Source organism: Tribolium madens, unplaced genomic scaffold, assembly GCF_015345945.1.
Source record: "Tribolium madens isolate multiple individuals breed KSU strain unplaced genomic scaffold, Tmad_KSU_1.1 Scaffold_97;HRSCAF=244;Tcas5.2_LG3a, whole genome shotgun sequence".
Classification (NCBI taxonomy): Eukaryota; Metazoa; Arthropoda; class Insecta; order Coleoptera; family Tenebrionidae; genus Tribolium; species Tribolium madens.
This window is the reverse complement of record NW_025401069.1, coordinates 6,237,849-6,257,065: the sequence shown is the minus strand read 5'-3', so window position 1 is coordinate 6,257,065 and position 19,217 is coordinate 6,237,849. Positions and strand designations below refer to the sequence as shown.

The 19,217-nt window shown below is 32.2% G+C and overlaps 4 protein-coding genes across 7 annotated transcripts; 2 read left to right on the top strand and 2 right to left on the bottom strand.

Moving 5' to 3' along the window:
- The first annotated feature begins 2,092 nt into the window (after nt 1–2,092).
- Nucleotides 2,093–7,625, top strand: LOC123014781. 2 transcript variants are annotated; one of them, XM_044414053.1, is made up of 5 exons: nt 2,093–2,232; nt 3,438–3,790; nt 3,846–5,153; nt 5,408–6,349; nt 6,504–7,625. In XM_044414053.1, exons 2-5 carry the CDS (start codon nt 3,440–3,442, stop codon nt 7,395–7,397), a joined length of 3,495 nt encoding a protein of 1,164 aa, XP_044269988.1. In that variant the 5' UTR covers nt 2,093–2,232; nt 3,438–3,439; the 3' UTR covers nt 7,398–7,625. The 2 variants fall into 2 exon arrangements, with proteins under 2 accessions (XP_044269988.1, XP_044269989.1); XM_044414054.1 differs by lacking the exon at nt 5,408–6,349.
- Nucleotides 7,626–8,709: 1,084 nt separating this feature from the next.
- LOC123014365 lies at nt 8,710–9,248 on the top strand. 2 transcript variants are annotated; one of them, XM_044413434.1, is made up of 3 exons: nt 8,710–8,921; nt 8,972–9,069; nt 9,116–9,248. In XM_044413434.1, exons 1-3 carry the CDS (start codon nt 8,759–8,761, stop codon nt 9,236–9,238), a joined length of 384 nt encoding a protein of 127 aa, XP_044269369.1. In that variant the 5' UTR covers nt 8,710–8,758; the 3' UTR covers nt 9,239–9,248. The 2 variants fall into 2 exon arrangements, with proteins under 2 accessions (XP_044269369.1, XP_044269368.1); XM_044413433.1 differs by having other exon boundaries at nt 8,966–9,069.
- LOC123014364 lies at nt 9,089–9,999 on the bottom strand. Its single transcript, XM_044413432.1, has 2 exons — nt 9,696–9,999; nt 9,089–9,646 (listed from the first exon to the last, which is right to left on the bottom strand). The coding sequence occupies exons 1-2, from the start codon at nt 9,885–9,887 to the stop codon at nt 9,239–9,241; spliced, it is 600 nt and encodes a 199-aa protein (XP_044269367.1). The 5' UTR covers nt 9,888–9,999; the 3' UTR covers nt 9,089–9,238.
- Nucleotides 9,974–11,834, bottom strand: LOC123014363 (DNA polymerase delta subunit 3-like). 2 transcript variants are annotated; one of them, XM_044413431.1, is made up of 5 exons: nt 11,423–11,834; nt 11,069–11,370; nt 10,496–11,022; nt 10,297–10,437; nt 9,974–10,240 (listed from the first exon to the last, which is right to left on the bottom strand). In XM_044413431.1, the coding sequence occupies exons 1-5, from the start codon at nt 11,576–11,578 to the stop codon at nt 10,047–10,049; spliced, it is 1,320 nt and encodes a 439-aa protein (XP_044269366.1). In that variant the 5' UTR covers nt 11,579–11,834; the 3' UTR covers nt 9,974–10,046. The 2 variants fall into 2 exon arrangements, with proteins under 2 accessions (XP_044269366.1, XP_044269365.1); XM_044413430.1 differs by having other exon boundaries at nt 10,288–10,437; nt 11,423–11,814.
- Nucleotides 11,835–19,217: the final 7,383 nt, after the last annotated feature.

The window sequence follows — 19,217 nt, the reverse complement described above, 5'->3', positions numbered from 1 at the left end:
CTTGCGATGGAACTGAAGCAAAAATACTCAAGTGGCAGTCACATGTTTAAATGAAACTATGTTATTTGTGGTTATCACTTTAGACGTACCTACCACTTTCTCAGTTATTGGTGATGTTTATTTTTTTTAATTCACTCGAGATCATTGAACCCTAAAGAGTTAAAAAAATTAAGTGTAATGCTGAGACGGTGTTCGGCGTGCAGCAGGATTTAGTAATAGTAATCAGGGATTCCCGACTTCCTTGACTGCCACTTTCATTTTCAGTTCGGTAATTCGATGTGTTGAAAGAGTTGAATTACTCATCGGAGTCACCACAAACGTTGAGAGTTTGCAGATTATATTTGAGAAACAGAACCACAATATCAACAATTAATTTTTTCGGTTTCGGTTATTTTTTTAACTGTATTTAATGATGAAAATGGTTCAAAATACCGATTGGCAATGTTTTAAAAAAATAAGCTTCTTTTGGAATCGTATATGATTTGTTTTTGGTAGCCTACATTATTACAATTTAATCGTAATGTAATTAAATCACACTGTGACTGTATACACCTTAATTCTCCTGAAATGGTTTTGAAATATTTTCAGATGGGAATTTCCAGTCAGAGTATGTATGACTTGACCCTCTATCCATTCAGTTCGAAGAAAATCCCAGTTTTGTAACACATTATTATGTCATAATGAATCGGGAGAATCACGTACTTTATCAGAATTATTAATTCTAGTCTAATACCTAAAAAATTGACGCATTGTTTGGTTATATTTTGAATGAATAAGTGATGCACACAGCTCACAATCCAATATTGCTTAAGTAAATATTTTTATACCGGGGATTCCCGATCCATAATCTTAAATTTTAATTTGGTATCTGATGAACTTGTCCGCAATAAACATCTTTATTACACAATACAAAAATCCGCCAACTTTATATGTTATTGTCTTTGACCTACATCACGCCTCTCTAATTTGTCAACTAAAACGTTTTTTAATTTTTTTTTCTTATTTTCAATTCTATAACTGAACTGTAAAAATTCTGAAATTTCATTTATTGTTGTAAAGAGAATTATTTAGATTAATAAAAAACTAAAATCAACAACTTTCTAGGACTTGACGGGAGAAATTTTTAATGAAACAAATATTTTTATTTAATTTTAATTAAACTGAAACATAATAGTATCATTTGTGAAGACTATTTGTTTCAAAAATCGGCCTCACCAAACAATAAACCTATTATTTTTTCACACAATGTAAAAAAGTAAAAATTTTTCATTCCCTTTACTATAATAATCTCATTAATATACACTTACCTTCACAAAGCTTTCGTTTCAGTGATTTAATTAGTGTGATATACCAACTCATATTCTAATATTGGTGAAAATAAGTTCCTTATTTGTTGTAAATTTTTCAAATTTTCTTTTCTTTTTCTTAATTATTATCCAAATTTTGTCAATAATGTAAAAAAAATAGAATATTTCTCATGATTAACTTATGTCAATGTGCCACATGCGCCAGTTGTTGATAAACTTGCATTTTTTTTAAACTTGACGCTTCTATATTTATTTTAAAATGACTGTAGTAAATAGTAATGCTGTTTTTTTCAGGCAATATGAACATAATTATTATGACTATGCAAAAAAAATATTTCTGTAAACTGTAAACTTAAAAAAAAATGGTTTCTTTTTTTGACTAATAACCAATCAATTTTTGCTAGAAATAAAATTAAGAATTATTAAAAGATTTATATGTAGATAATAATGCCAAAATTATTTTATTCAATTTATTTTTAGCCGTTTGAAATATTTTTTAACTAGTAACCTCTCGTATTCACTGAGATAGGTAAGCCATTTAGCATATTAAAGTAGTTTACAACGAAGAAAGTAAAAGAATGTAAATAGCCTGATTTAAATCGCATATGGATCCATAAAATGCATTTAATAATTGATTATACTAATAAAATTTCCCACAACGTACCAAGATCCGTGTTTCCATCCCATTCTGTAAAATTCTTTTGCAACCATCCCCTACTAAAAACTTCTTTACCTTTGGTAAAGAATATATAAGGTGAATGCTGCAGTGTGCATCGTCAGTAGCAACAAGAATATTTTTAGTTTGAGATAGAAAGTGTCTGCCTACGTTAAGAAGGGACGATATAAAAGAGTCTATCAGAGAAAAGAAGTTCTTCATTTAGAGTGTGTAGTGCTTATCAAACGGAGAAGTGAAGCTTTCCAACAGGTAAGCTAATTTCTTTTGTATTATTTTTATAAAGTGCCAAAATAATTAATTTAAAATCTACAACAATAATTGCAAATGAGGAGCAGACTTCCAAAATGCAGTTTATCCATGTTTTTATGAATTGAGTTTTTTTTTGTAAAATACCTAAGTACGCCGTAAAATTTGTGTCCAATGTGTACATATTTTTTCACATTTATTGTCACTGATATAAAAAATTAAAATTATTTTTTAAAAGAAGGACAGTTTTTTGAAAGTCTGCTCTTCAAATGTAAATGCAACACATAAATACTCGTACAACTATAATTTTAATATATGTAATCACCAAACATTTAATACGTATTAATTAATAGTAATTTAGATATTTTAACAGAAACCATTAATTTCTCTTTTACAATATGACAGTTTCAAAATTAATGATGTGTGTAACCCAATTAAATTGTTCCACATGTTGATTATTACCCTTTAATACTGTTTTAATAAGTTATTTTGGTATATTTCTATGTGAAAGTTTATTAATGCTCAAAATACAAATAATTTCACCCAAACAAATAAATACAAATTAATTACCACTGATATTTTTTTTATAATTTTAATCAAAACCGTATTAGTTGATGTTTAATTAGCACCGGTCCAGTGTGTTACGGTACAGATTTTTCAGTTACGGTAATGAACTAGTGGCCGTGACCGCAACAAGAGCTTTGGAAAGTAAAGAAGTCATTGCATCTGACTGACGCGATAATTTTACTAAGTATAACTTGCTTCACTTACTTTCACTTGGATTTCCAAAGAAATTAACATCTACTGACATTAATACAATTGCTATTGTTTCCGTTAAGAACACAAAATTCACATTGTTATTCCCACTGAATCTATGTCAGTAATAGCAAGTTCATTTGAAAAAAAAAACCGCTTTCTTTAATTAAGTATAAAAATTGTTTTTCTTCACGTTCATTTGTTGACAAATTGAAATGACATCATCGTCTTCTTCCGAAAATGTTCTTGAACCCATGCTCGAAAGCACGGAAAGTAAAAGCGATAACCTACTTCTTCCAAACGAAGCGCCACCCACTGCACTTTTGCCAAATCGGTATAGCAGAAGGCGGCGATGTGCGAATTTCACTTTTACGCCACAACAACTTTCTTGAGCTGGATTTACCCACATTAAAGAAATTTAATTATTTCCAATAAATATAAAAATTTTCCAGACATGCGTTTGACACCAATCATTGCCTTCGCGGCAATGTACCTCCTGTGCCATGTTGCTGCTGAAGAAAACGGATGGTCTTGGGGCAACAAAGATGAATCACCATCCACAAACCCACAGTTCGAACAACAACCATCAGCCAGTGATGTGGTTGAACAAAGCTCTCAATTTAATTCGACACAAGCAGAGAAAATCATCGACCACATCCTTGTCTCAAACAGGCAAGGAAGAAACGTGGATGGCTTTGATGAAGTCTACAGCGACCCCAATGTACAAGATGCTCTCCAAAAGGGTGATGATGCTGAAGCGAGGAATCTTATAAAGGATCGGTTATGTTCCTTAGGTCTCATGCAAGTAGGTTAACGTTTAACCAAAAAAAAACTTTTACAAACACTAGATTTTTTTCCAGTGTGAGGAAGACATCCAAGGTAAACGCCCCTACATCGCCCCAGAAGAACTAATCTACGCCCAACCAGTCGCAATCAACCCTGTCGGGCGTCCAATCCCCACAATCCCCCTCAAAGTACCAAACCGTGGCACTTATGGACCCCCCAAACCTGTTCCTTTCCCCCCAGGCCCACCCCCAAGCAAATTTGGTCCTCCAGGAAAATACGGACCTCCTCATAAGCCCCCACGTCGTGGTTACGGCCCTCTACCACCCTCCAAACCATTCTACGGTCCTCCACACAAACCACCATTCCTTAGTGAACACGAAATCTACGATGGCCCTGAGTTTATCTCCAAACCGCATGATTCTTTTGCTCAACCGATCGAACCTGATTCCCCTTATCAGTTCGAAACCAGTCACCATCACAAAGATAAGAAAGTTGAAGTTCACGTGACTGCTCATGGGGGAACCACCCAAACTAGTGCAAGTCCAGGAGGTGTCCAACAACACGTCCATCACCATTTCCACCACAATGCTGATGGTGTTGCCTCTAAACCTTCGACTGTTGTGGTCAATCCGGTCCCAATTGCAACCACTGCTGCCATTTCGTCGTCAAATTTCGGATCGTCGTTACTTGAGACTGGGGGATCGACACATTTCAAACCTTCGGAACTTTTGTCTTCGAGTTTTAACCCTCTTTCGTCAAGTTACCAACCCGGATTGTCGAGTGGTTTTGGAAGTGGGGGTTTGACGATTGGAGGAGGGTCGAACTTTGGGGGATCATACGGAGGACAGACTATTGCCAGTTATGGCGGATCTTCACACAATTTGGGGTACTTTGACAAGATTAAACCTGTCAGTGAGAATTATGGAGGCAGTTATGGTACCACAGTTGGTTCATATGGTTCATCTGGACTTTACAAAAAAGAACTCAATTTAGGAAGCAATTCCATCAATTCTAATTTTATTCAAAGTAGCTACGCTGATAAATACCAAGGGTTGGAATCTGCAAGGGCAGAGAATTATGACTGTGTTTGTGTACCATATGACCAATGTCCCAGCCACGACATAATTGGACGTAAAGATGACCTTTATCTTCCCCTTGATCCCCGAAATTTGAAAACCGATATTGAAGCTTTAGGAGAGGAGGAAAGGGTTATTACAGATGGGAATGGCACAATGACGGTTGTACGAGTTCCCAAAGAGGCCAACTTTGATAATAACACACAAGTTGAAGAAAATGCCAACAAAAATGACACTAAGACGGTCACAAAGCGTGAAGCACAAACAAACGAGGAAAAGACGGACGACAAGGCCAAAATTGAACCTGTAAGTATATTTTATGATTATTCAAATAATAATTTAACGATTTTGTGTATATAATTGGTAACCCAATGAAAATTAACCTTTGGTTCGAATGGCTCGCTGTAACAAAATTATTGTCTGGTGTTATAGGAACTGCTAAGCGACTCCCCTACTGATCCACCGCCTGCCTTGTAACTAAATTACTAAAAGAAACTGTAAATAATTCAGTCTAAAATAACTCTCAAACTGACTGATTTTAAGAGACCAAAATTTTGCAGCGACAATCGTACGGAACTTATACCAACAACAACAACAATAAGAAAGTGAAACCAACTTTCGGAATTTCGTTTGGTTTACCAAACCAAGGAGGCGGTGGATATCCCATAAATCCCTACGGTCCTAATCCCCATATTAATCCCTATGGTAGTTCTATAGGTGGTCAAGGAATCAATCTCGGATTGGTTTCCGTCAATCCTTTGATCTCACTTCAAGTCACTAAAGACGATTACGGCGAAAAAATTCTAAAACCTTTCGTCAATCTTCACGTGACGCCCAACAATTACCTTCTTCATAAATTCGAAGGGCTTTTCCACTACAAGAAAAATTTGATTTTCAACAAACACAAACATTTCCACTATCACAAACCGCATCACCACAATATTCACTACTATCCAACTCATCATGCCCATGGTCCAGAAATTTACAAGGGTCCTCCAGTTTACCATCATGGTCCCTCGGACCATCACACTTTAGATTACCCCGGCCCTGAATATTCCTACGACCATGGGCCGACTCATTTAAGCGAACCACCTTCTTACGACCATTCGGTGGGACCTGATGATTATCCCCCAAGTCACCCATACTATGACCATGGCTCCTCTTTATCGTATTATGACGACCCCCACAATTACGGGGGGAGTCATGGCGGTTACTATGATGGCAGTTTTCATGGCAGAGCACACGACAATGCCACTAATTTAGTCGATGGTAACAGCCTTTTACATCAACTTCAAGAACAGTATGACAATGGTCAAAACATCTATGCCAATTCTTTGACCGATAATTCCCAAGGTGACGATTTGTACAATTCTGAAACACAAAACTCTAACTCCAGACGTGGCAAAAGCCTTATTTCCACTTCCAACCCTATTAAATTCCCCTCCGACAGAAAAAGACGTGACGTTACTATGACCCAGACAAAAAAATCTAACACGACGAAGGTAAAGTAGGTTAATCGTTAATTTTTAAACAGAAAATCACACGTTCTGAGTAATAAATTCAACATGATTTTGATCGCTTCTTTACAAAGCTGTGATTTTCTGCAATATTTTTTACATATGTTGAAGAAATTGTCTAATTTGTGAAAATTTACAGCGTCAGGCCCACTTCGGGCGCCCCTCGACTTGCGGTCCCCGCCACGTGTGCTGTCGAAGACCTCTCCGCCCTCACATCCCAACCCCCGGCCACCGACAATGCGGCACTCGCCACTCCCAAGGCATCAACGGCCGTATCAAAAACCCTGTTTACGTCGATGGCGATAGCGAATTCGGGGAATACCCCTGGCAAGTCGCCATTTTGAAAAAAGACCCCAAGGAAAGTGTCTACGTGTGTGGGGGTACCCTCATTGACAACTTGCACATAATCACGGCCGCCCATTGCGTCAAGACTTACACAGGATTCGACCTGAGGGTGCGTCTAGGTGAATGGGACGTCAATCACGATGTGGAGTTCTACCCATACATCGAACGCGAAATTACCTCAGTGAACGTCCATCCCGAGTTCTACGCTGGGACTTTGTACAACGATTTGGCCATTTTGCGGATGGACAAACCCGTTGACTTTGCTAAGCACCCCCATATCAGCCCCGCGTGTCTCCCGAGTCTTCATGACGACTACACTGGGAGCAGGTGTTGGACCACTGGTTGGGGTAAAGACGCGTTTGGGGACTTTGGGAAGTATCAGAATATTTTGAAAGAGGTTGATGTCCCTATTGTCAATCACGGATTGTGTGAGCGACAATTGAAACAGACGAGATTGGGGTACGACTTTAAATTGCATCCTGGATTTATCTGCGCTGGGGGAGAGGAAGGCAAAGATGCGTGTAAAGGGGACGGAGGTGGTCCCATGGTGTGTGAAAGAGGGGGCACTTGGCAAGTTGTGGGTGTTGTCAGCTGGGGTATTGGATGTGGCCAAGTTGGAATTCCAGGAGTTTATGTCAAAGTGGCCCATTATCTCGACTGGATTCGACAGGTTACACAGAGATATTAGAAGAATTGTGGAGAATGGAACATAATTTATAATTAATAGTTATAAGGATAACTTATTTTTGTAATGTTAGTTTATAGACCTAATTACCTAGGTCAATGGTAATTGCCTATGTGATACATTTGTTTCGAGTAATTTTAACTATTTATAATAGAAAGGTAACTTTAAAAAAGTTTTGTAATTCTGATTTAAATGATTGATTGTAATTTGAATAAAAAAATTAAATTGTGATTTTCTCTTTGACTATACTCATAATTTTCTAAACTTCTAAGTAAAAGTTTGGAGCAGCACTTTGTTATTCAAACTCAATTTTTAGTTTGAACTTTCCTCTTTAAAGTGGTGAAAATCTTATTTTTCTAGATTTTGTTTTCGTCAAAAAAATTACATACAGATGTCCGGAAAGTCGCGCACCTCCTTGAAAAGGAGTATTTGGGTAGTCTCCCAAAGTGCAGTTGGAGACAAGGTTTAACGTTAAAATGGTTGACAATTTCAAATTAATGACAGCTATTATATTTTCCTATCAAAAATATGTACATACAACTTGTCAATTATGATTGACAGTAGCTAAAAATAAGGTTAACAGTCCTAAAGCATGCTTTACAATTTAATGTCACTCAAGTGACTTTGACGACCAGTCTCCAACTGTACTAAAAAAATGTTTAAAAAATTCTGTCAAAAAATTTTGATATTTATTTTTCTCAAATAAATACTGATGATTTTGTATGTTTTTTTTATAATTATTTAGTAAAGGTACAATTTTTTTGTCAATAAAAGCCACAAGTAACATTAAACATAGTTACAATTTAGGATATAACTTTTTTGTTCCCTCTTCTAACAGCCTGTAGCAAAAAAAAAACTATTTTTCCAACAGAAATAAATGGTCAAAATGCAAAATTTAAACTCTCATAACTTCGAAATTTTTATAAATAGATCCTTTTTAAAAAAATTTTGTTGTCTAGAGCACTGCCTGATGACACAGTGTCACGGAGGTGCGCGACTTTCCGGACAACCTGTATTTCAAAACCAAAGCAAAATCGATCGTTAAAAGTTTAGCTCAAAATAATTCATATTAAAGGCTACATACATCCAATAATGCAATAAAATATAGGTGTTTTATTAAAAAATAAATACGTTGGTGTTGTAACTCATTTTTAAAACACGCTATAGATTTATATACGGGGGTTTAATATCGTTAAATTGTATATATAAATCTTTAAATGTCAATCATGGACTTTACCAACTCGCCGGAACATCCTGTATAATTCCTTCTAGGCGGAGCCACTCTTTTGCTTTCCTTAAAAGATAATACATTTTATTTCCCTAGAAACAAGTCTATCGAACATTCAAATTTAAATAATCATAAAATGTCTAATACTGAAGTTATTGAAATACATAATTCAGCACACAAAGATAAAAAGGAAAACCACCGAGATTTATGGAAAAAATTAGTAAAAGAAACCGACGATTTGGTAAAAGAGGTGGAAGAATATAAACGTTCGAAAACACCGGTTCTAGATCCTCCCCCACGTACGAATTCTTTTTATAAAAAAAATTCGTTAACACAATTTTAGATCCAGTTATTGATTATTTAAATGAAACTGTTTTCCCAGTTCTTAACCGCGGGTTAATAAAAATGCTTGAAAAAGTAAAGGAGCAAGAAAGCGAAATTTTTACAGTAAAAATACATTACATTGTTATCTTGCACTACCTTTATTTTTTAGGAAGGTGACACTTATCTTAATAGTCTTAATTTTATTGCAGAATATCTCTGGAACATGAATCCTAGACATCCAGAAAGAAAAGAAAACTGGACACAAATTACTAACATCTTTGGAAATAAATAGTTAATTACTACATTGTTGAAGTTTTACGTTTTTGTAAAGACTTATATTAGGCAGTTCTTGTATGTTTGCTTGAAAAGTAACAGTAGGTGTTTCTCCCTCTTCTGCAACCCTGTATTTTCCCGTTTTAGTTTTGTGATAAACTATCTCCAATTTCAAATCCTGCACATCCTCTCCTTTAGCTCTATTTTCTCGCATCAACACGTCTTTCATCAATGGTGGAAATTCCATAGTTCTTTGTAGAATGGCAATTTCGCGCTTTGTTTCTACTATCGTGCTATAATTATGCTCCTCATCCTTTGGTATTAACTGATAATCTGCTTTATAACTGGTTGATTCGATTGTAATAGGTTTTGGGTAAGTTACTCCCCTAAATGTTTTCTCAACCAGAACACGAACTTTACGTTGGTCCTTAAAACAAGGATTATTTTAAGTGACCTAAAAAAAGAGGTATACTTACATCCAAAGTTTGTACTTTAGGACACGGCAAAGGCTCAACCTTTAATATCTTGAAAAAACTTGGCTCAGGATACCTCTCAAACGTGCTCCTTATAACTAAACGACCAATACCAAAGTTTTTCAAGTTTCCGACGATTTCCCACAAGGTTTTACCTTTAAAATTGGTTGTTTTACCGATGTATTTATAAGGCATTTTACGTTTTTTCAAGTTTCACAAGATTTTAGGTTAGAGATGGAAAAAAGCGAGGTTAGGAATAGCGCCAAATTTAAACTCCACAATACTATTACAGAACTTCTTAAAAAATAATAGGGTAAATATTTTGTTAAAACAAATTCACATTTACAACAATAATTAACATTTCTTAAAAAAGCTCATCAACGTTGGTTGTTTTCCACTGATTGGTTTCTTATTCTTCCCTTTTGTTGTAGTTGTTTTTTCAAGCTCTGGCTTTTCTGACAAAACCTTGGGTTTTTGTTGAAATTCCTTTTTAGGTATTTCTTTTTCGTCTTCCGAGGCACTTTCATAAATATATTCAACAGATGTAACTGAAAAAAAATCATGAAAGATGTAAATAACATAAAAACCACACTACCTATAAAACCTTCCTCATCAACGTAAGTTTTATCAACAGCCCTCCTCTTTTTATTTTTTGGAACTGGTGTTGCTTTTGTAACAGGAATCTCTACAGGTTCTTCATCAGATCCGTCAATAATATTTTCACGTTCATCATCTTCAAATATATCTAAAATTGAAGGAACAATAATGTAAAAAGAAGTAGATTATGACAATTTATTTATTACCACTACCGCTATCTGAGTCGCAAATTTCCTGTATCCTTTTCCTCTTCTTACTAGGAAGGTCATTTTTGTTGCTCTTTTTCCTTTTCTTATTACTTTGATTTTGTACCTTCTGCGCGACTGGCTTTTCCACTTCAATATCTACATCCATTTTTTCATTACTCTCAGTATTTTCTTCTGAAGATTTTTTAATAAATGCAGCTGCACCAGCTTTAGTTTCATCTTCATTCTTCTTTTCATCGCTTTTTGCTTTAATGTCTTTCTCTGACTTAGTAGGAGCTTTTGCAAAGAAACTTGCAATTCCTCCATTCTGTTTAGGTTTAACAGAACTGACTTTACTTTGTTTTTGTGAGGACTGTGACGGTTCTTTACCACTTTCTTTCAAATTTACTTCAGTCGCTGGTTTTGGCTGAGACCCAACCTTTTTGAAGAATGATCCTTTTTCCTTGATATTTGTTGATGGTGGAGGTGGCAGAGTTTTCACCTTAACATTCCTTTTAACACAATTTTTACTAACCAAGCAACCGGCACTGAAAATAGTTCTTTAGTAGAAAACAAAATATAAATAAAACCTACAAATTGTCGTTGCAGGTGTTTGTTAAAGCTATCATGTTGTAATCAATTTGTTTTGCCTTCTGAACACTGTAAATAACTTCTGATGAAATATTCTTAAACAGATCCCTCTTTTCCTGTAAATCTTCATCTTTGACAAGATAAATCACTGAACCTTTATTATCCTTTAAAGAACCACAAAGTAAATAAGTGGAATGCAGTTCTCCCAATTTTAATTTAGAAGAATCTTCAAAAAATTGTTTCAAAAGTGTAGTGGCTTCACTCAGGGATATTTTAAGGTCATTTGCAATTAAAGCAGAAGTTACCTAAAAATCACAAGGATATTAAAAGGAACAAAGCGAAAGATGAAATTCTCACAAGCTTTTCTTCATCGTGGACCAACTCGACTATTCGATTTTGATGAGAATCTTCTATAGAATCCATTTTAATTTTACGCAAATTTGCAAAAAAGTGGAAATTGTTTACTTTACACTTGTAGTAAAATTTATACAAAATTATGACAACAAATATCATTAAATGCGCGCCATAATTCTGCCACAAGAAACATAACCTAAACCACTGATTCCTATACTGTCATAACTTGCGTTCGAAATTTATCGCACGCTATTATCGTAGCGACCGATTGAACATCAACTCGAAAAATATACTTATTTTTTAAAATTTAACACCTCAATACAATTTGAAATGCAACGTAGACAACGTACTACTAATAAGGCCCCTTCAGAACTCTTTGTTTTTTTTTTTAATGATTTTGCCCTGTTATTAAAGGTCTATTTAAAATTTAAAAGCAGATATTTCAAGGATTCCGTCCTGTTTTTATAAGGTAGCATGCTATACAAACTCATGTATCATGTATAGATGCGTCTGTTCAGCATACGTTCAAATTTAAGGATTATAGAAATCAACCCATTGAACAAAATTTTAATAAAACATTAAACATATTTAAGGCCCCTTTAGAACACTTTATTTTTTTAAGCATTTTCTATTCCTACCTGCATAATCTCTAGTGCAATATTCTTACGGCTTAGTGTGGTCAGGTCAGTCCTTGGCCGGTCAAAAAAACTGGTAGTTTACTCAAAAAAAAATATTCAAAAAAAACCGTATAGTACAATAAAATTAGCCCAATAAAAAACAGGACAAAAATGCGAATTTTTTTTTCCCTTTCAGGTACACACTTTAATGTATTTAAAATACCGTACAGGTACAGCTATTTACTGGATTTTAAAAATAATCATTTTTCAAGTTGTTTTAAAAAATAGGTATTAAAATAGCACTAACGAGTTTTTCATCGGTCAATGACCAATTATTTTAGATTTCAAATTTTTTTACTTTCTCCGGTAATAATTAACTTCATGAACCCCTCGTACATTTTAGATAATTTTAAAGCATTCTTAATATGAAGTAGTCATTGTCTATTATTTATTTAGTGACATAATAGGCATTTAAAAAAATAAATTAAGAAAATAAAATAGTATTATAATGAACAAAGAAAAATAACAACAAATAATAAAAACAAAAGCAAACTAAATAATACGTACGAAAGGTAACAAAAGTTATATTTTTTGTAATAATACGGTTGAAAGCAATTTTTCTGTTTGCTTTAACAACACTCTACAAGTTACACACTACCAGTTACTTCGAAACTCTTGTTGTTTGTAGCTACATAATGCAAGTATCAACGAAATAGAAAAAAATTCAGTGCCACCATTTATGACTTGTTCAATTGAGTACAATGACGGACAGTGAATTTTGTCCAACCAATTTCCATGACAGACTAAAAGTGTAAATTAGTCTTCAGGTTTTTCTAACTTTGTTTGAGAATTTTGATGAACATTTGACAAAATGCCCGATATTCCTTACATACTTTTTACCTGTACTTTGTCTTACATTGCTTGAGATGTAGTACCAATCCATTTTTAGATTGGAAATCCGGTCCAAAATGAATAAGAATTTAATTAAACTTGACAGTGTCAGTTATCATGACAATAAAGCACAGGCTACAGTGAATTTTTGTGAATTCACAGAAATTAAGTGGACGAAATGCACTGTCCATCACTGTACGTCATCAACTGATCAAATTTATCAACAAAGATCATGTTATTCTTGTAATTTTCCACAACATCAGGACATACCCCTCATATCTCAAAAAACTAAGAATAATACGAAATACAGTTAGTAAAAATGCAAACTTTTAATGTTAAACGAAATTGATTACCTAAATAGGCTGGAAATGCTCAATGCCGTCCGTCATGAAGCCTATTAGTCGAAATAAGAAAGTTTTTGCTTGATAAACCCAAGGATCGAAATTCTAATCCCAATGAAAGAAATTTTTTTGTTTTGTTTTTTTCTTCTTTGTATTTATAATAATCATTATCCATTATGTGTATATTCTCAAAAAACAATTCAATGTTTTTAAGTTAAAATAAGTATCATAAAAATGTAGGTATTTCAAATAATTAATAAATTGTATAGTTTTCATAATAATTTTAAGTTCATTTATTGTAAATAAAAAAATGTGGTAAACTCTTCAAGAATAATGTCTGTATTATTAAAAATATTACCATTAATGAGCAAAACTGCTCAAAAATATAAATTAAGGTGAGTTAAAAAGGTGGGTTAAATTTCAACCCACCGTACCGATTCGGCCAAAAATGTGGTGGGTTAAATTTTAACCCACCGTCCCTCAAAGAGTTAAACAAAGGTATGTACTTTGAAAAACGGGGTAGATAATAAAAAAATAGTGTGTGCTAAACAAGCCCATATAGTTTTGCTTTTTTAAACAAACTGAAAACAATGTCAAAATGCTTAAAAAACAAAGTGTTCTAAAGAGGCCTTATATGTTTAATTTTTTATTAAAATTTTGTTCAATGGGTTGATTTCTAGAATCATTAAATTTGAACTGTTGTGCTGAACAGACCCATCTACATGAGTTTGTATAGCATGCCTTCTACCTTATAAAAACAGAACAGAATCCTTGAAATATCTGCTTTTAAATAGTCCTTTAAAAACAGGGCAAAATCATTAAAAAAACAAAGAGTTCTGAAGGGGTAGTAATCTTAAGATAAAAAAAACAGATCAAGAAAAATTTTGAAAAACATGGTTTAATTTATAAAAATAGTTAAGTCCCACCTTGTGCAAAAAATAAAAAAATAATAATTTTAGACCCATACCTTGAAAACATACTCGATCTGCTTTTATTCTGTTCAAAAAGAGTAAAAAGCATCACTTATAAATGCTACACTATAATTGATTAACCCGTTTTTACGTAAAATGCGCATGATGGGAATTGATTGAATCTCGTTTCTTTTTATTATAATCTAATCACTTGTAGTGGAATAAAAGAAACTGTACACACCCCATTATCTTTTAGTCAGCCGTTATAAAATATCGAGCGGAAAGATCTTAGAATTTATAATATGTAAGCAGTTGCTTTTTTAACTGTACGAGTATATAAATAAAAAAGTGCAACATTAAAAAATATACTAATAAATTAAGTCATAATTGTTAAGCTATTAATAAGATAACTTTACAGGAAAACATTTCAATTATGCATGTAAATCTGTTCATACAAAAAATGAAGTCCAGTTAAATACAATATGTATAAAATGTAGGTTAAAAAAAGTTAATCAATAATCATAGTTGAAGCGATAATAGTATAAAAAAAAAATAAAAGTTTTAATACTTATCTAAAACTGTCTTTTTGACTTGCAAGATTTTGAAAGCTTTAACAGCCCTGACAAAAATTTTTGTCAGGGGGCGAAACATAAGAAAATACCAATACTGTAAATGACTGATTTTTATTTTCGAGTTGGCATCACATTCAAAATATTAATGAGGACCTTAAATTTTTAATGTGAATTTCTAAAATATGCCCAAAAAAATTTAACACACTTAGCAGATTGACTGAAACATGAAAATAAGAATCAATACATTTTACATGTCACGGAACAATGAATAATATGCCATTTGAACATCTTATTACTGTTATTCCAGTGCGCAACATGATAAATACTACTAAAAGAAAAGTCAGTTATTTGAACCGAACGAATAAGAAGAAAATAAAATGATAAATAATGAAACCACAAAATCACACGAACAGTTTGTTACTGAATTAGGTCAAGTTTGAATTGCTTTTAAAGAATCCTGTTAATCAAATGGATTCAGAAAGAGGTAAATGTGTCTCACCTGAAACAATTCCTGAAATAAAAGAAAATGTATTTGAAACAAAAGCCCATTCTGTTATGTATTACCTATTATTTCCATTATTGTAAGTATGAATTATGAATACATATTTTATTGCGAGTAGGTATTGGAACCACCATTTTTTATATTTCTCTCACTAATTTAACGCTACAACCACAAAATTGGGAGACATATACAGTTAATTTCAAGTATTCTCAATAATACGTGGATATGTAGGTCATCTGGAAGTCATTTTATGCTTGGCAAATTTTCTGACTTTGTGCCATCCAAATTTGCATTGTCTTTAACAATTGTCTTATCGAACTTATGTTTAATTGTTTACATCTGATAAAAAATATACAGTTAACGAAGTCGAGCGAACGGTGCAGTTTGCAACAAAAATGCCTTGAGCCTCCTTTCTTTCAAACAAAACTGTGTCGAAAAGTATAACTTGATACACGTCCCATTGTAGATCATGAAGTAATTGCATAATAAATGACCAAAGATAAGTCGAGACAGTTCCGCATTAGGTAACTGGGTTACCCTAATGAATGCACGTGAAAATTATATTATGCAAATATCCACTTAGCACAGAATTCAGTTTTTAGGTATCGTCACTGCGGATGCAATTAAACAAAGACATGCATAAACCAGTTAATTTAAAACAAAAATGGTAATACCGATGTTTTCCGCTTCGCTTACTATTGGATTAGGTCAGATTATGTCAGTGTTTTTGTCGCTTCATTACTGCAATAAGAATCATTATTCATTCAACGACTTGTCTATTAATGAAAAATATTGTCGCACTAAGTACTCCAGTTACTTAAACTGGACTGAATGATACACGCAGATGGCTTTTATGGAGATGTAACAGTGGTATTTTTATCACCCAGTCAAGGGAAACCAAAAAGTTAATTTACTTTGCTACTTTATTGCAGTTAAGTGTTTCTGTAAATAAGCTACAAAGATCAAAACAAACTACTCATTTATGTCATTTATGTATGTACACACATTTAAGTGTGTGTGCTTGACGGCTTTTATTGCAATATAAAATTTCAATTTCTCATTTAACGTCTCGTCATATTTCATCATACTTTTTTGGCCTCATAGCTTAAATGATTTTCTTATTGGATGCTCTTACTTGCATTGAAAAATATCTTTAACTTGTAAAAATCTTACATTTTTCTGTTTGATAATCTGTCACCGTTACCTATATGTCTTATTTTTTTTTAATTCTTCATCCACTTATTTAGTTTCAATTTGTATAATTACATTGTCAAATTTTAATGTTTTTGTAATTTACTTGTCTCTAAAATGTAAAATATTTTGATTTAGTTGTTGAATTCTACACAAAAAACATCAACCTCGTCATATACAAACAAAAAAAGGAACAATGGTACATGAACTAGAAAAATATTAAAAGTAAAAGGATAACAAATACAATTAAAATTAACTACGAGTACATAAAATATGTAGTTTAAACAGTTTGAAAGAAAAGCATCGTAAACTGCATTTTACAACTAAGTAATGTCATATTTGTATAAAAATTCTAGTCGATCACATCATTAAATATAGGATAATGACGCCAATAACGGAAAACTAAGTATATTACGAGACTTAATACATATTTGCAAATGTGGGACGTGACTCTAAAATTATGTGTAAATTTTAAGAAATAATTAAGACTAAATTATTAAAGTAATTAAACAAACTGAAAATATTAAATTAAAGTAATCAATATTGTCTAATTTTCTAAAATATTAAACACCGAAATAGGTACTTATAAGTATGTACATTTTTATATCCTTTATCGAAGATTAAACGCCTCAGTGGTCCTATCATATACAAGATCAGATAATCGAAATTATAAATGATGACATAACATTCAAATATAAAAATTTAATAAAAATCTTTAAATAAAATAAATTGTTGTCAGTAGTTCTTCCGATTATAAATTGGGTTTTTTAAAAATTGTGAAAATAAATGCTTTCGGGCAATTTAATGTTTGTGTTAAATCACTCCAACATCCAAAACGCAAGAAGACAATTGTGTATTGATTTTTAGTGATTTTAAAGTTAAATTTTAATTTCGTTTTAAAAAAATTTTCAAAACATTATAGTCTCTAGCACATTTTTAGAAATTAATAAAAAGAACTTTATTAAAAGTTTCTAGATATTGGTTTTTAGAAAAGTCAATCAATAATAAAATAATATAAATCATAATAATAAAATATGCAAGTTTGCACTTTTTGATAGAAACTGTCCTATAAATAAATAAATTATAGAATAAAACTTTTGCTGAAAAGCAGGCGAGAGAAGGTTCATACATACATAATAGATTTGCATTACTATTTATTATAATTAAAAAATTGATGAACAACTTATTTAATTTTTGTCAGTTAATTTTCCAATAATAAACTAGTAATTTTCATAACTATTCGAGTATTCGTAATGCAATTTCTAATGCGCATGTGGCATGTCTTAAATATTTTCAGACAGCTTATTCCTAATCGCATTATCATACAAATTATTATTGAAAATTATTATAGAATGTTATAGATTCTATTTGATGATAAATCATCGTGTGCATGTAAGTGTCAAATCCAGACAGACGTTTCTGCTTCAGTTGCTAATTTACTTATTAAATAATCCGAAGACCGAACAATAATTATCAGAGCAACTTCACATAATTACATATTAAAATAAGCATGCTACTTCAATGAGTATGTTAATTTCGCACTTTTTACATAAATATCTATCGTAATTGTTTTAACTGTATATTGATCTACATTATTCCAAAATAAATTTGCAACAACTGCATTGATTAGCACCAGTTCTAATTAAAAAACAAGATCCTGGTAATATCAAACTGTTACAAAAGGCTCAAAAAATTTAATCACCCACTTCCAGTCAAATATAGTTTTTGATTAAATTTGAATACGTAAAAGATAAGGTATGTTAAATATAATAATTAAATTTAAATATTTTATGTTGTCTTGATTATTACCTTTTAGCACTTTATACATTATTGTTTAAAACAATGTGCCGTGAAAACGAAAGTTAATAAAAAACAACGAGTCAGAATTTAAAATATTTCACAATGCTCCATTTTCTTGAATTTTTTACGAGAAAAATACACAATGACTTAATTATGATAATTATTATGAGTTCATACATCTTCACCAAAATGTACATAATTCTGATTTATAATAAAGGTTAATTAAGAGTATGAATATCTACCGTAATTTAAAGTAAGTGAACAAGTCATGCACTTTTTATGAGTTTTGCTTTCCCAACGGTAAATCTACTCTTACTATTTGTATCCTTACATCATGTCATCACGAAAAGTTGATGATCTCTGTTTTGTATCATCTATTCACTTGTTGTACTCAGAAATAAACAAAATAATAGAATAAAGAACCCAAATGAAGAGAAAGGGGCTTTATTTTATTAGTTTATAAAAGATCAAATGGAAAAGTGAAGGGCAGAGTGTGTAAGTTCGTTCAGAAATTGTTGACATAATTATTGTATAATAATGGTTTTTTAATTTCACACTTAACTGTTTTTTAAATTTTATTGCTTGCATGCAAAAATAAAAAATCGAATATTGCATGTAAAGCTGTAAATTTTTTTCTAAGAATAATAAGTGTTCATTGACTAGGAGTTTATTTCTGCCTCAATAAATTTAAGCAGAACAAAGTGATGTGCAAATTTTTGAATAAATTAATTAAGGAAATAATTTTATATCGATATCATAATAATTTGACTCATTATGATTTGGGATTGGATGTTGCAACATGCAACATTTAAAAACTAATTACTGTATTCAAGAAATTAAGTGCTTTTCTTCTATACTTAAAAAAATATTTATTCACATTAATAAAAGAGCAATTGTGCAATATAGTAAGTAATAACGGTGTCAATTTCTTGCAACAGTTTATAACGTTGTTACGGTGATAAAACAAATTGCT